This window comes from Phoenix dactylifera, chromosome 2 (assembly GCF_009389715.1).
Source record: "Phoenix dactylifera cultivar Barhee BC4 chromosome 2, palm_55x_up_171113_PBpolish2nd_filt_p, whole genome shotgun sequence".
Classification (NCBI taxonomy): Eukaryota; Viridiplantae; Streptophyta; class Magnoliopsida; order Arecales; family Arecaceae; genus Phoenix; species Phoenix dactylifera.
This window is the reverse complement of record NC_052393.1, coordinates 24,757,122-24,769,482: the sequence shown is the minus strand read 5'-3', so window position 1 is coordinate 24,769,482 and position 12,361 is coordinate 24,757,122. Positions and strand designations below refer to the sequence as shown.

The 12,361-nt window shown below is 39.4% G+C and overlaps 1 protein-coding gene across 2 annotated transcripts; it reads left to right on the top strand.

The window, feature by feature from the left end:
• Positions 1-6,806: 6,806 nt before the first annotated feature.
• On the top strand, positions 6,807-12,361 carry LOC103719190. Of its 2 annotated transcripts, none has more exons than XM_017845734.3 (5): positions 6,807-7,048; positions 8,607-8,836; positions 9,411-9,461; positions 11,532-11,583; positions 12,074-12,361. In XM_017845734.3, the coding sequence occupies exons 2-5, from the start codon at positions 8,717-8,719 to the stop codon at positions 12,262-12,264; spliced, it is 414 nt and encodes a 137-aa protein (XP_017701223.1). In that variant the 5' UTR covers positions 6,807-7,048; positions 8,607-8,716; the 3' UTR covers positions 12,265-12,361. The 2 variants fall into 2 exon arrangements, with proteins under 2 accessions (XP_017701223.1, XP_008806533.1); XM_008808311.3 differs by having other exon boundaries at positions 6,808-7,048; positions 8,623-8,836.

The following is a 12,361-nucleotide window of genomic DNA, read 5'->3' as shown; positions in this document are numbered from 1 at the left end:
GCAATAGGGGGGGTGTATATAGAACCACCCTGGTGCGTGGTGTGCTTTTGGTTAGTGCAGTACAGTATAATATGGTTCGTAATTAACCCTGTTGTTCTGAATAATTAAGAATATGCCATTGGTCTAGAAGACGGAGGAGAACGGGAAAAACGGCGGAGTTCATGGGATCTGCCGACACTTTGTGAGCTGTACATCTCCGCACAAGAGACGTACGCATCAGACCGTTTGAGGCCAATCGAACGGACAACAAAATGGACCACCTTGTAGTTAGATTATTTACTTGATGATCTTCTTTCATCGTATTCTTCGGCTCTTTGTTCTCTTTGTTCATTTGGTGTGCGTCATAAGTTCACATGTCTTTGAGAGCCATTCTCGTTTTACGAGCTAGCCGTCGTTGTTGAAACTCTTCAATCTACGTCCCCACATTAAACGCCGAAGAACGTGGGCTGCAGAGCAAGAAGGGCTCCATGCGTCAAACTAGTCTTTGATGCGCAGATGATCGTTGCAGTTTGCTAAGAAATTTGTGGTCCTTCACAATTGACATGCATGTGGTGAGACTTTTTTTTTTTTTCACTCCTCTCATGTTGTTATTTTTTTTTTATTTTTTTATTTTTGTATAATGGTGGCTCATATGTGATAGATGTAAATGCGGCCAACAAAATCAGAAAGCAAAATACTACATAAAGACTCTAGCACCGGCTCATGGTCTGCCTAAGTGAAACTTCCGAGTGGTGAGCTGCATAGGAGGTCATCCAGTCAGCTGCACCATTTGCCTTCCGGTAGACGTGCAAAACTTGATGAGAGGCGCACTCCCTCAATAGTTTATGAACGTCGCGGAGCAACGGCCGATCCTCGACTAAGCTGCCTCGGCCTCAGATCCATTCGATCACCGTGGCCGAGTCTCTCTCGAAGAGCAGACGGTCCGCGCCCAGTATCCGCCTCGCAAAAGAAACACCCTTTCAGGCCGCTCGAAGCTCGGCAGATACCATTGACGAGTCGAAAATCTGCCGACCCCCTACCGCAACCAGTCTACCGCCACGTTCATCCTCTACGACGCTGCCATCGAAGTTCACCTTAAGAAAGCCAAGAGATGGAGGCACTCAGGAGACATAGCTAGTCCTGGATGCTGCAAGAGTAGATGGAGGCTCCAGATGTCCCTTGCCAATCCTGAAGGTGATACCTCGATGATGCGTGATATAGCTCTCGGTCCACCACCGCTCTTAAGTGAGCACCGCCGCTCTCGAAGACTCGGGCATTCCTCTTATGTTTTTTTTTAGATACGAGCAAAGTGCAAAACCTTCCTTCACAAGATGGGGGTAAAACAATAACTATTTGCCGTCGAGAAGAAACTATTTCATAATTGACAGATCGACTTCTCTCCTTGACTAAAAACATGTGTAGCAATCGATGGTGTCCAATTTAAAGGACTAGACAAAATCGAGAGGCACATGGCATGTTCTTTCCTCAAAATGAAATGTGATCTCTTTCAATATCCCTCGTGCCAAATCCAATCCATAATTGCTCGACAATAATGTATCTTTTCCTTTGTTACTTTATCAATAGCTCGTGCCTTTACATCTTTGCCCATCTCTATCTTCTCACCCTCACTGCTTTCATATTCATTTTGCTCCTATTACCACATGCATTATTGAAGATGATTGCCATTTGTCACTGACTTATTGCTTAAAGAGCTTAAGCTATTGGGTGGAAGACTGACCCTGATTTATAAACCCAAGTGGCTATTTCTTGCAAGCCAATATGGGATTATAACACATTATTATTGTTGATATTCCACATCCTGCCTCTCGCTTTCTTTCACCTATTATCATTATTCACGCTCCTCCTTATCGATGGTCACCAAAGTTGCCCTCTTTCTTATCCCTTTTATATTTTTTATAAATGGTTCAGCAGCTAGGAGCTGAATCGGACCGCATGAAGAATTATCAACTTAAAGGAGAAATTTTATATTACAAGGGCCGGATTCTGGTTCCTTTCGAATTGAGAGTGAAGCTGATGGAGGAGTTCCATAATGCAAAAGTTGGAGAACATTCGAGAGCGTATTAAATCTTGAATATTAAAATTTCTAAAGGCAGAAAATGAAATTAAGTGCACGCAGGTGAAATTGAGGGAGAGAGGGCATTTCCATGCTAGAGTGGCACATGAGACCAGGAGGAATCTCATATATGTTTAAATTCTCCTATTGTTTAGGCAAGATATTCTAAACAAAGATTATGACTAGTCATCAAAGATATTAAAGTTGGAAATTATAGATACCAGTGTTTTGCCATTATCAAGAAGCACATCATGTTACCTCCCGATTAGAAAAATAAACAGTCCAAATAAAAAAAATAAAATAAAATGTTAGATCTAATGCAACATGTTTATTGTATCATGATATCTTATTCCAACCTATAAAAACCAACATGCTACATCACACAATCTGAGGAATATTCTGAAAAGGATAAAATGTCAAGACTGAAATTTAGTTATTTTATAGAGAAAGTTACCTAGGTTTCATGATTACAACATAATAATGCAGCAGTCGCTTCATGCAGCCATGGTGTCATCAGAGGACTCTTCTAATCATCAGCATTGTTATGGTGTTGGAATTTTGAAATATATACTCACATTTAAGCGTCCTAAATTGACCTCTTGTGTCACACAACTCTCTATCAATTCCGACATTCTATTTACTACATGCACCACCATATGTCTGTACAATTCCTACCACCATTGTCTCTGCGCTTCCTTCACATTTATTTCCTGGCTTTGAAGCCCTTCAGACCTTGAAGGGCCTTCACAAGCAATACATGCTTCTACCTACCATAGGATGGCACAATTCAAGCAAATACTGGAGTTGGTACAGTTCTTAAAGGATTACAGTATGTAAGACCTGCAGTGTTGACTAAATTAACTCACCATCGCAAACTCAGGACATTGGTGCATGTTTTAATTAGGCTATGTGAAGCCTCTCTTAGGAAATTCCTCTTGGAACAACACATTGACATGAATATTAAAAGTTGGGCACTTATTTGTAGCACTAGTGTAACACCCAGCCTAGCTAATAAGAAATTGGGTCTAATTTTGATGTGCCCAGATGTAAGAGTTAGAGTAGGAGATGAAAAAAGAAAGATAGAACTTTATTCGACTTAGAGTAGGATATATAAAAAAAATGGTAGAGCCTTGTTCGACTTAAAGTAGGAGAGGATGGAGCCTTGTTCGACTTGGAGTAGAAGACAGACTCCTCCATCTCGATTTCCTATGGAAGCTAGGAAGCCTAGTCTCAACGGCTATCTAAAGATCTCCATACCCTTTTTCGTCTTGCCACTAACAGGTTTTGTCGACGCCACTGTTAGACCATTGTTGGTTCCTTCTTCTTCTTCTCTTGACTTCTAATGATCTTGGCTCACGGTGCTCACCAAATATTTCAGTTGAGCGCTCGTCGAAGTCTTATTCGAGAGATTTTCGAAATTATTTGGACCTTTAATTTGGTTTTTGCACTCTCAAAATTATTTCAAGATTTTCGAACACAAAAGTAAATCATGCAAAACAAAGTCAAGAACTTGAAAAATTTCTATTTTCATTACTTTTAGAAGTGTGTATATAGACCTCGGAATACTCGAACTAAAAACAAAATATACTGAACTTGGTCTATCTGAGTAAAAACAAAAGGAAAAAAGAAACAAAAACTTCATTTCTCGTCACCGCCGCCTTCGTCCTCCTCGTCGTCATCCCCTTCATCATCGAGGTCAATCTGAAGGTTACTGAAGTCCATCCGAAGGACTTGAGCTCCACACTCTTCGAAGCCTTACGCAAAAGCATTGATGGCATTTTTGATGGACTCCTCTTTGAATTAATCCAAGGAGAGGAAGTCCTTGACTGCTTTAGCGGCCTTCTCCTTGATTGTAAGCCAAGAAAGCCTCCCTGGCTTTGATAGATGGCTTTTCAAAATCATTGCGCGGGTTCATGTGGCCAAGGCTTGAGCTTTTGCCGACTCGACTTTATCCTTGCCTTCTTCGTTCACTCCTTAGTCAGTTGAGCCCGCTCCTATACCTCCAAAGATCGGCCTTTGATTTTGCTTGGACCTCATCGACTCTTTGCTCAGTAGCTTGTCACTTCATCTTAAAGTCCAAAGCATGCCTCCTAAGTGATAGAATCGCCTCATGCATCTAGCTGACCTGAACAACCAAAGTAACCGAAGTAAAAGACATTGTGAAAAATTATAAAATAGAAGCTTACCCGAATAACCAAAGTGAAGGCTTCGTCTATCAGGTCATTGATGTGGAAGGAGCGTATGCTTGCTTGCACGCAACTAAACAGCTCGGATCACATCCTTGGCCACCTGAGGGGTAGTCAAGGCCGAATCAGATTCGTTGATGGACCACCTTGGAATAAAAACCCTAGAAGAGCGAGCCAGGGCTGAAGGACTATCCTTGGCTGGAGTTGACGAACTTGGAGCAGCCCGTGCCGAGGTATGAACCTTAGATGATGATGGACAAGAGGATACGACAGCAGTAGATGGCTGGGCGAGGACGACCCCTTCTCGACCTAATTGGTGATATAATCTTGACCTCGGGGTCTCTACATTCTTTGTTCGACGTATCGGCACCTTTGGAGAAACCTCGAAAACCGAGGCCTTAACGACTGCTTTAGTAAGAGCTAAGGAGGACTCTCCCTTCAACTTCTTCCTCCGAGGGGTTTCACCCCCTAGTGTCGTGGTTGATCTCTTGTGCATGTTCTTCCAAATCAGTGCCAAATGGGTCTTCAAAGCCGCAACAACTGCAAGGCCGAAGACAAGGTCACATAAGAACATGATGACGAGGAGAAAAAGATAAAAAATTCTAAAGAAATTTACCCTCGGGATCGGCTGGCTCAGGCCGACATTAATCAGTATTTCCCCAGACAACAATTCTTGCAAAGGAGGAATCTTGGATTTAAGAAGAGTGTCCAAGGATCCTTGATGGTCACCAGACAACCTCATAGGCCGGTTTAGAGATCTCTGAGGTGTCCTCCACAGGGTTTCAAACTGCCGTGGTTGTTTAAGGAGACAAAAAAGAATCTCCCTTTCCATCCATAAATGGAAAAGGGAGTGCCTCGGATCAACTAGCAGCCTTTTTGAGAAGAGAAATATTATCAATTGCTTTTTCGAGGATGCCTCTTTAGAGTAAAGAATTTCTGGAAAAGAGAAATCGAGGCCCAAATGTTTAAAAAAAATAAAGAAAAAGAAAATCTGCGATGACCCGCCAGAAGTTCGGAACCAGCTAGGTAGGAATGAGGCTATAAACCTTTATCAATTAAATGATAAAAGGGTGAAGTGGTAGTCTAAGCCTAGCCCTGAGAGTTTCCTCATATAGGCTGAGCCGAAACGGAGAAGGGTTTATCACCCGATCTTCGGGACCGACAAGCTCAAAAGTGAACTTGACAGGGATAAAGTGCGGAACTCGGATCAAGTCCATCTCCTCTTGGGTGAGGACTGACATTTTATAATCTGGGCTAGAGTGGACTTCGGGCTCAACCACACTTGGAGGTGAAGATTATCGAGCTCAAGGAGAATAATTGAATGACCAACTCCCTGCCGAGACTTGGACCTCGGTGTCGCTTATGGTGTATAAAAAAGAGAAGAAAAAGACAAGAAAGGAAAATCTGAGCATCTAAAAGCAGGAACCCACCGATAATCAAAAGAGACCATGCAGGATGTCAGAGCAGGAGGGGAAGAAGTTCGTCGGAGAACCACCCAGGAGAGAGTTCGAGCCACCAGGGAGATTCACCAAACAAGCAAGAAATGTGAAATGAGGGAGGGGGTTACCCTTGTCTAGGAGTACAAACAACCTTGATTAAAGCAACGGTTCGGCTACCCGAGTTGAGTCATCCATGTGTTAGCTCGAGATACGACAAGAGCAATTCACCAGAATCACCACATTAATGGCCCTTTGAGAAAATTTTGAAATAATAGTGTCTGAGGATAGCTCCGATATAATGATGCTTCAAAAAGATCAACTGGCGTATTAAAACTCCTTTCTAGAAGTTGTCCTCGATCAAGATGACGATATGACTTCAGCCACCTATACTAAGATGTAGTTTGGCCTCGAAAGTGGAGGACAAGTGATGAAAAAAATATTGAATATTTCGACCTTGGATTAGACTGACCTCCTTAGCCTCGGTATCAACCAAGGTGAACAACTTCAATAAAAATCGAGAAGCCATTCCATACATGCTAACAAAGACTAGCAATTATGACAACACCGCAGTCAATGCACGATTGACGTAATTACTGCCATGTGCTACTCATGCGGGATAGCTTTTACATTGTAAACATGTAGCTGACCGTTATCTTGCAATTAATGTACGTCGCGCCAAAATCAGGCAATGGATCGATATACTACTCTATATAAAGAGATAGTCCGGAGGTCCTCAAGTAAGCTCATTCGGAGACTCTACGCTATAAGATTTCTTCCTTCTATACTGTTGTCCTACCATTCTAACTTAGGTATTGGACTTCTAGCAGGTTATACTCAAAAGTAACAAGTTTTGCCTAACCTCGGTTATCAGTTCGATTCTCATTGACCTCAAAATAAACCGAGCCATACCTCGACCTAGGTTTAGGATTTAGCGGCAGCAATGATAAATGGAGTCTTGATTGACCTATAAAAAAGGGCTTAGCGGGCTCGTTGTCACCTCATCATATAAATTCAAATCTGTCGTTAATTTTAGAAAACTAGACTGGACCGACCTGCTGGATCCCCAAACCAATGAATCGGACTACAATGGGCTATAAAATGCGGTTGGACTCGCGTTTCACGAACACTTTCTGACCCGGTAGTTTTCAAGGAAAATTAGTGAGTGATCTGAACCCTAAGTCGGGATTCTCGGAGGCTTCGGTTTGAACCGAAGAAAAGGTTCAGCCTCTACGATAAGGAAAATCCTTATCGAACGCCTCTCCCCTGTTCTTTCTCTGTTCCCCGGCGGCCCTCCCTCTCCGATTGTCTTCTCTTCGGCGGCCGACGGCGACGGAGTTGGCCGACGCGGGTGGAGGCGGCGAGGTCGGCCGGTAATATTCTTTCCCTCCCTCTTCTCTCTTTTTCCCCGCTCTCCGTCTCCCTCCTTCCCGGTCTCCTCTCTGGCTGTGGTTTGCCCGGCGCCCGCCCTCTCTCTCTCGGCCCCCTCCGTGTTTCTCTGTTGCTGCGCCCTGCCACAGTGTCCCGGCGCGCCAGTGGCCGGTGGCCCCTCCCTCACTGTCTCGCTGCCTCCCCTGTGGCTTCTGTACTGCCTGTTAACAATGGCCGGTGGCCAGCAATGGCTTCCCTCCGATCTTCCGCCCTTCTCTCTTCTCCTCTTCTTCCTCCCTCGGTCCCTCATTAATTTAATTTGGGTTGGAGTTTTAGAGATATTAATTGTTAAATAGCTATTCATATTAATAAGTGATTTAGTTTTGGCATTTTTTTACATTTTCTAAACAGATGACTCATGATTAATTCATGTTTATGCTGCAATTGAGAGTACTGGAATGTTGTACCTTCTATTGTTTTTTTTTTGATGAAATATCCATGTATTGTTTGTATGATTGAGATTGCATATTTGTCTTTGTTCTAGTCATGATTTTCTTCTCTTATAGAAAATAATGTGCATAATTCTATCTATTTCGCCTTTTCTTCTGTCTTTCTGCAACATTGATGATATGTTCCATCTTTATAGTTCACATTCTGTATAATAAGTTGGGATAATTTTGTTATTTGGACCTTGAAATATCATTCAGTGGCCTATTTGTTTATCAAAATATGAGTTAGTGTTAAAAAAGTTTCTAAAACTTTTAGTATTTGAAGTAGATAATTTATCAGTGATTATGCATTTATTAGTATTTTGAAAGATAAAACGGCCTACCAGTTGACCAAGCAGTCGAACCACTGACCTAGCGACCTGAACCCTTGGCCAGGTTGCTCTTCGGTTTGATATAACTATGATTGTAATATTACACATCAACAGTACAGAAAGATTTTGTCCAACCAACCAGTCTCTTGCAACTGCCCGTAAACATCTCAATGGGCTATTCAATGTTAAGACCCGAAACTCATCTGTTGGAGATAAGAACAAAATAAAAGGGAATGTTTTGAAACTTTAGGAATTTGATAAAAATTTAGTACTCGGAGATTTGTAATAAATAGATAAATAGTAGAAACTTGAATTCCAATAAATAAAATCCAGTTCCTTTGCTTGATCACAAATCTTTAATGAAGTTCTTCTAACTCTACTATCAAATTCAATGAGGTTTCCTACTTGTATCCAAAGGGAAGGATTTAGGAATGCAAACACAATAAAGAAGAGGTGAACTCAAACCAAATAACAAACAAAACCTCCCCTATCTAATTATTTCTAGAAAACACAACTGAAAATCGCTTCTACAGAGTGTAGCTGGTGTATGGTGGCTAATCAGTCACTAAAATGTTGTAGCTTGTGAGGCTGTAAATGTTTTTATATATTGCACAATGTGTTGCATCATTTTGAATAGCACTTCTTTCCTTTTTTAATTGAAAATCATTTTACATCTTTGGTTAGGGAAGTAGTTTTCACTAATGTCCTTATACTTTATGTTTTGAATTTATGATTGGTAGATTTTTATTGTGTTAGGATCTTCTCAACTTGAGTGCAAGGATTGCCCCCTGAGATTATTAGGCAAACAGTGTCCTCTGTTGCATTTTGCATAAGACTTTGAGTATAATTAATGGAAGGCAACCTGGAAGAAAATAGAGAAACTGAGGGTGGAGAAGAATATCTCTTACTTGACTTGGATGAAGTTTGTGTGCATGGTGATATTCCAGCCAATGCTCCCTATGTTCTATCTGTAAGTATAAGTATTTATACTATATTTTTATGAGAGGTAAATTTATTTGGTGGATGGGAATGCCATGTTGTGATAGCATATGAGTTTTGTATATCTCGTGCTTGACAATTATTTTTTGCCAAACTTCAAAGTTTTGGCAGACGCTTTCCTTTTTATTGATGTAGGATGCAATATATTTGCTCAAGCCAGTCATTCACTGGAATTCAATTTGTCAGATTTTGCAGTAAACTTATCAATTTTTCCAAAGCATCTAACATTGCAACATCATTCTCTAGAAAGAGTCTCTGTGGTTGACATCTGAATTACAGGTCTACAATTTTGGACTATTACCAGTAAACCCACCAATTTTTAGACTATTGTGGTAGAAGCGCCACTTAGTAGAATTACCTAGGTCAAATAATTGAGAAACAACACCATCCAGATTCGAACCCAGATCGTTGTCCATGGGAAACCACTAGGCTGTATAGGTCAATTTGCTACCCGTAAGCCCTTATATAATGCCTCTGTCAATTATATGTATCTGTTTTATTTATTTATTTTTTTAAGAAGCTAATTGGCCATTTCATTTATGTAGGGTTTGGACACTCTGAATCCCATATTGGTCATTGGCAACCGCTTGAAACTGGTAAGCATTTGAATCACAAGATCTACTGCCACTTTAGAGGAATATTACTAATTACATATGACCTTTGAGTATAAGACATGCACTTTGTTCTATAAAATGAAATTGAATGTTCTTAGTATCTTATTCTAAAATCTGATTAAGTGTACAATTTCTTAAGTTTTATCTTGCTCGCTTATACTTGGACACCGGGATGGTTGCCTTAAACTTGCTTTCTTGTCAACACCTTTTTTTTCCACAAGCAGATCAAATGCAACGTGGATTTTAGTCGCACTGTTTATATGTGTGGAACATGGATATTAAGATTGAAATTTCCCACTGTTATCTGCCTGCCCTTTGTTTCCTCTTTTCCTTTCTTGGTTGAAAAGCAGGTGGTATACATTTGGAGAACACCGGTGCCATACTGTAATGTGAGACACTGTTTAGGTGTGTGGCATGTGCATCTTGAGAGTGCCATGCGGCTCACCTGCTCTTTGTTTGTCTCTTCCTTCATTTTGTTCTTTTCTGCTCAAAGGATAGGTAGCAAATACTGAACATGGTCAGGTGCATTCGCGCAGACTGCGCCACCTCTCTTTGTGTACGAGGGACAGAGTGGACTCACATAATCTGCATCATCTCTGTTTGGTTATGAGAAACAGCCTTTGTTATAAATGTTGTTATTGTCTAAGATTTGCTTCTGTCAAGGGCTAAACTGATAATCCACTGAAGTGGTATTTTTGTGGTAAGAATTGAAATTATGGGCTTATTCGTTGGATATGTTATTTTGTTTCAATTAAAGCTTATTTAATCGACTTACATCCTGCAATTAATTGGCACTTTTAAGTCATTTTTTCCTTCTGAATGCTCAACTAATATGCATAGTGTAATACTAGACATTTATTAATGTTCCATAGTCCCATTTACTTCTTCTCATCATAGACACGAAGAGATCTATCTATACCTTGGCCCCATCTTTAGCATCCATTATTTCCATTTTGTTCCATTTATGGATCTATTAGTCTTTAAAGTTGCAAATAATGCACTACAGTTTCTTTTGTTCGTTTACTTTTGTCAAGAGAAAAATGCTTTGATAGATGAAGCGGTGTTTAAATATATGGAACAACTTTGGTGGTTGTGCTTGTAATTTGTTACCATTAACTAGTGTTGCAGTAGTTGATAATGGATAGCAATTCTTAGTTATCTCTTTTTTCCTTTTCTATGAATTTTTCCTTCGCTTTTTTGCATGTGATGTTAATTGGAGTGCTTGCATGTTTAATGCATCTTTATCTTTATTTTAATCTATTTTTGTAAATTCATCTTTATATCTATTGCTGTAAATTTAGAATGCTTGGATCTACAAGGTCGACCTTAAATAATTGGAACAAGTTTGGTGATTGTGGTCATAATTTGTCTTGATCAGTTATTCTTGCAATAATTGCTATTGGATAGTGAGTCTCGATTTTGTTCCTATTCCTATTTTATTAATCTGTAGTCAATAGTTTTATATATTTTTAATTATACTGTCGATTAGTGTCCTCTTGTTTAATGTATTGTAAATATTTAGTTGATTTTCTGAATTGCGATATCTACGGCCTTGCGTATATAGAACACATGTATGTAAAACCTCTTTTAGGATATAGAACACGTATGTAAAACCTCTTTTAGTATATAGGACACATTTATGTGTGCAGGCAATAATGCGAAGCTGTAAATAGGCTTTCCCCCCATTTTGAAGTTTACAAAATCATGTCCATCTTGAGCTGTTAGCAAACCCTGTTTTATTCCTGTTGGAGAAAAAGTCTTGCAAAGACTGTTTTACCAATTTTGCGGGACATAAAAGTACAATTTGTCTGGTGTCCATAGATAATGTTTACCAGTTACAAACACTGAATATTTGTGTTTAAATGGTAAAGCCAGTGTTTTTCATAGACCTTGTTGGATTATACATGCTTGTAGCAAATGTTATAGTTCTTGTCATTTGAAAAGTAACAGAACTTTCTGGTTTGTTGACTAATTTTTATTTTGTAACTTACCTCCTTTGTCTTACTACTACTGACTGAGACCAAAATTCACATTATTTATACCATGCAACAGATCGGGGAGTACCAAGAAACAATAGGAACATGCTTTGTGTTCTCCGAAAGTGGTAAGTATTGCACTTATGGGCACTATAGTTGCATGATTTCAACCTTTTTTCACAATTGTCTTGATACATGTGAGAGTGCTATGAATGGTAACTAGAGTCAATCCTAAGCAGTTATTCTAGCAAAGTAGTTATTCCAGAAACTAAATTAAATATGATTCACGAGTTTTTTATTTCTTTGCAGCTTGCAGACTAAATGTTATGCACATTCATTTCAAAAAATTTTCCTTTTTGTTTTCATTATTGAAAGTTAAAATAGAAGCATATTTTTATATATCAAACTATATACTTTAATACAGTAATTTTATTGATCTGCTTCGCAATAATATGGTTCCTTTGTTTCAAAATTATTGTTTTACATCAGAACATGCGTTTCAAATCACATGATTGGGACCTTCTCAAGTTTTTAAAATGGATTTATTAGAGTCTCTTAATATTGCAAGATATTGAAGTTCACTAAACTATTGAAATGTAATCTCTTTTACTTTTGCAGATGGAGTTTTGCATCAGGAGACAGGATCTTCCAAAACAGATCTCTCAAAGGATAAATGCATTATTGATTCAAATGAAGCTTCATTCAAGCACGTTAAGCCAATTGCAAAGCTTCATAAAGTTCTCAAATTTAAGCTAGCAACTGATGATCAAAATCAAATAACTGAGAAATCCAATGTGAATAAATTGTAATATTTTTATCTTATTATACATAGCAATATTATTAGTTTGCAAGAGAAACCAACGAAAAGGAAATGAAGACATTGTGACACCATTGCTTCTATTTTTA

What these genes read in the sequence shown, in the direction of transcription:
- LOC103719190 (XM_017845734.3), top strand. Translation starts at nt 8,717, where the DNA reads ATGGAAGGCAACCTGGAAGAAAATAGAGAAACTGAGGGTGGAGAAGAA. An exon ending in ATGCTCCCTATGTTCTATCT is followed by an intron (nt 8,837 to 9,410) that starts GTAAGTATAAGT and finishes TCATTTATGTAG; the next exon opens with GGTTTGGACACTCTGAATCC. An exon ending in TTGGCAACCGCTTGAAACTG is followed by an intron (nt 9,462 to 11,531) that starts GTAAGCATTTGA and finishes ACCATGCAACAG; the next exon opens with ATCGGGGAGTACCAAGAAAC.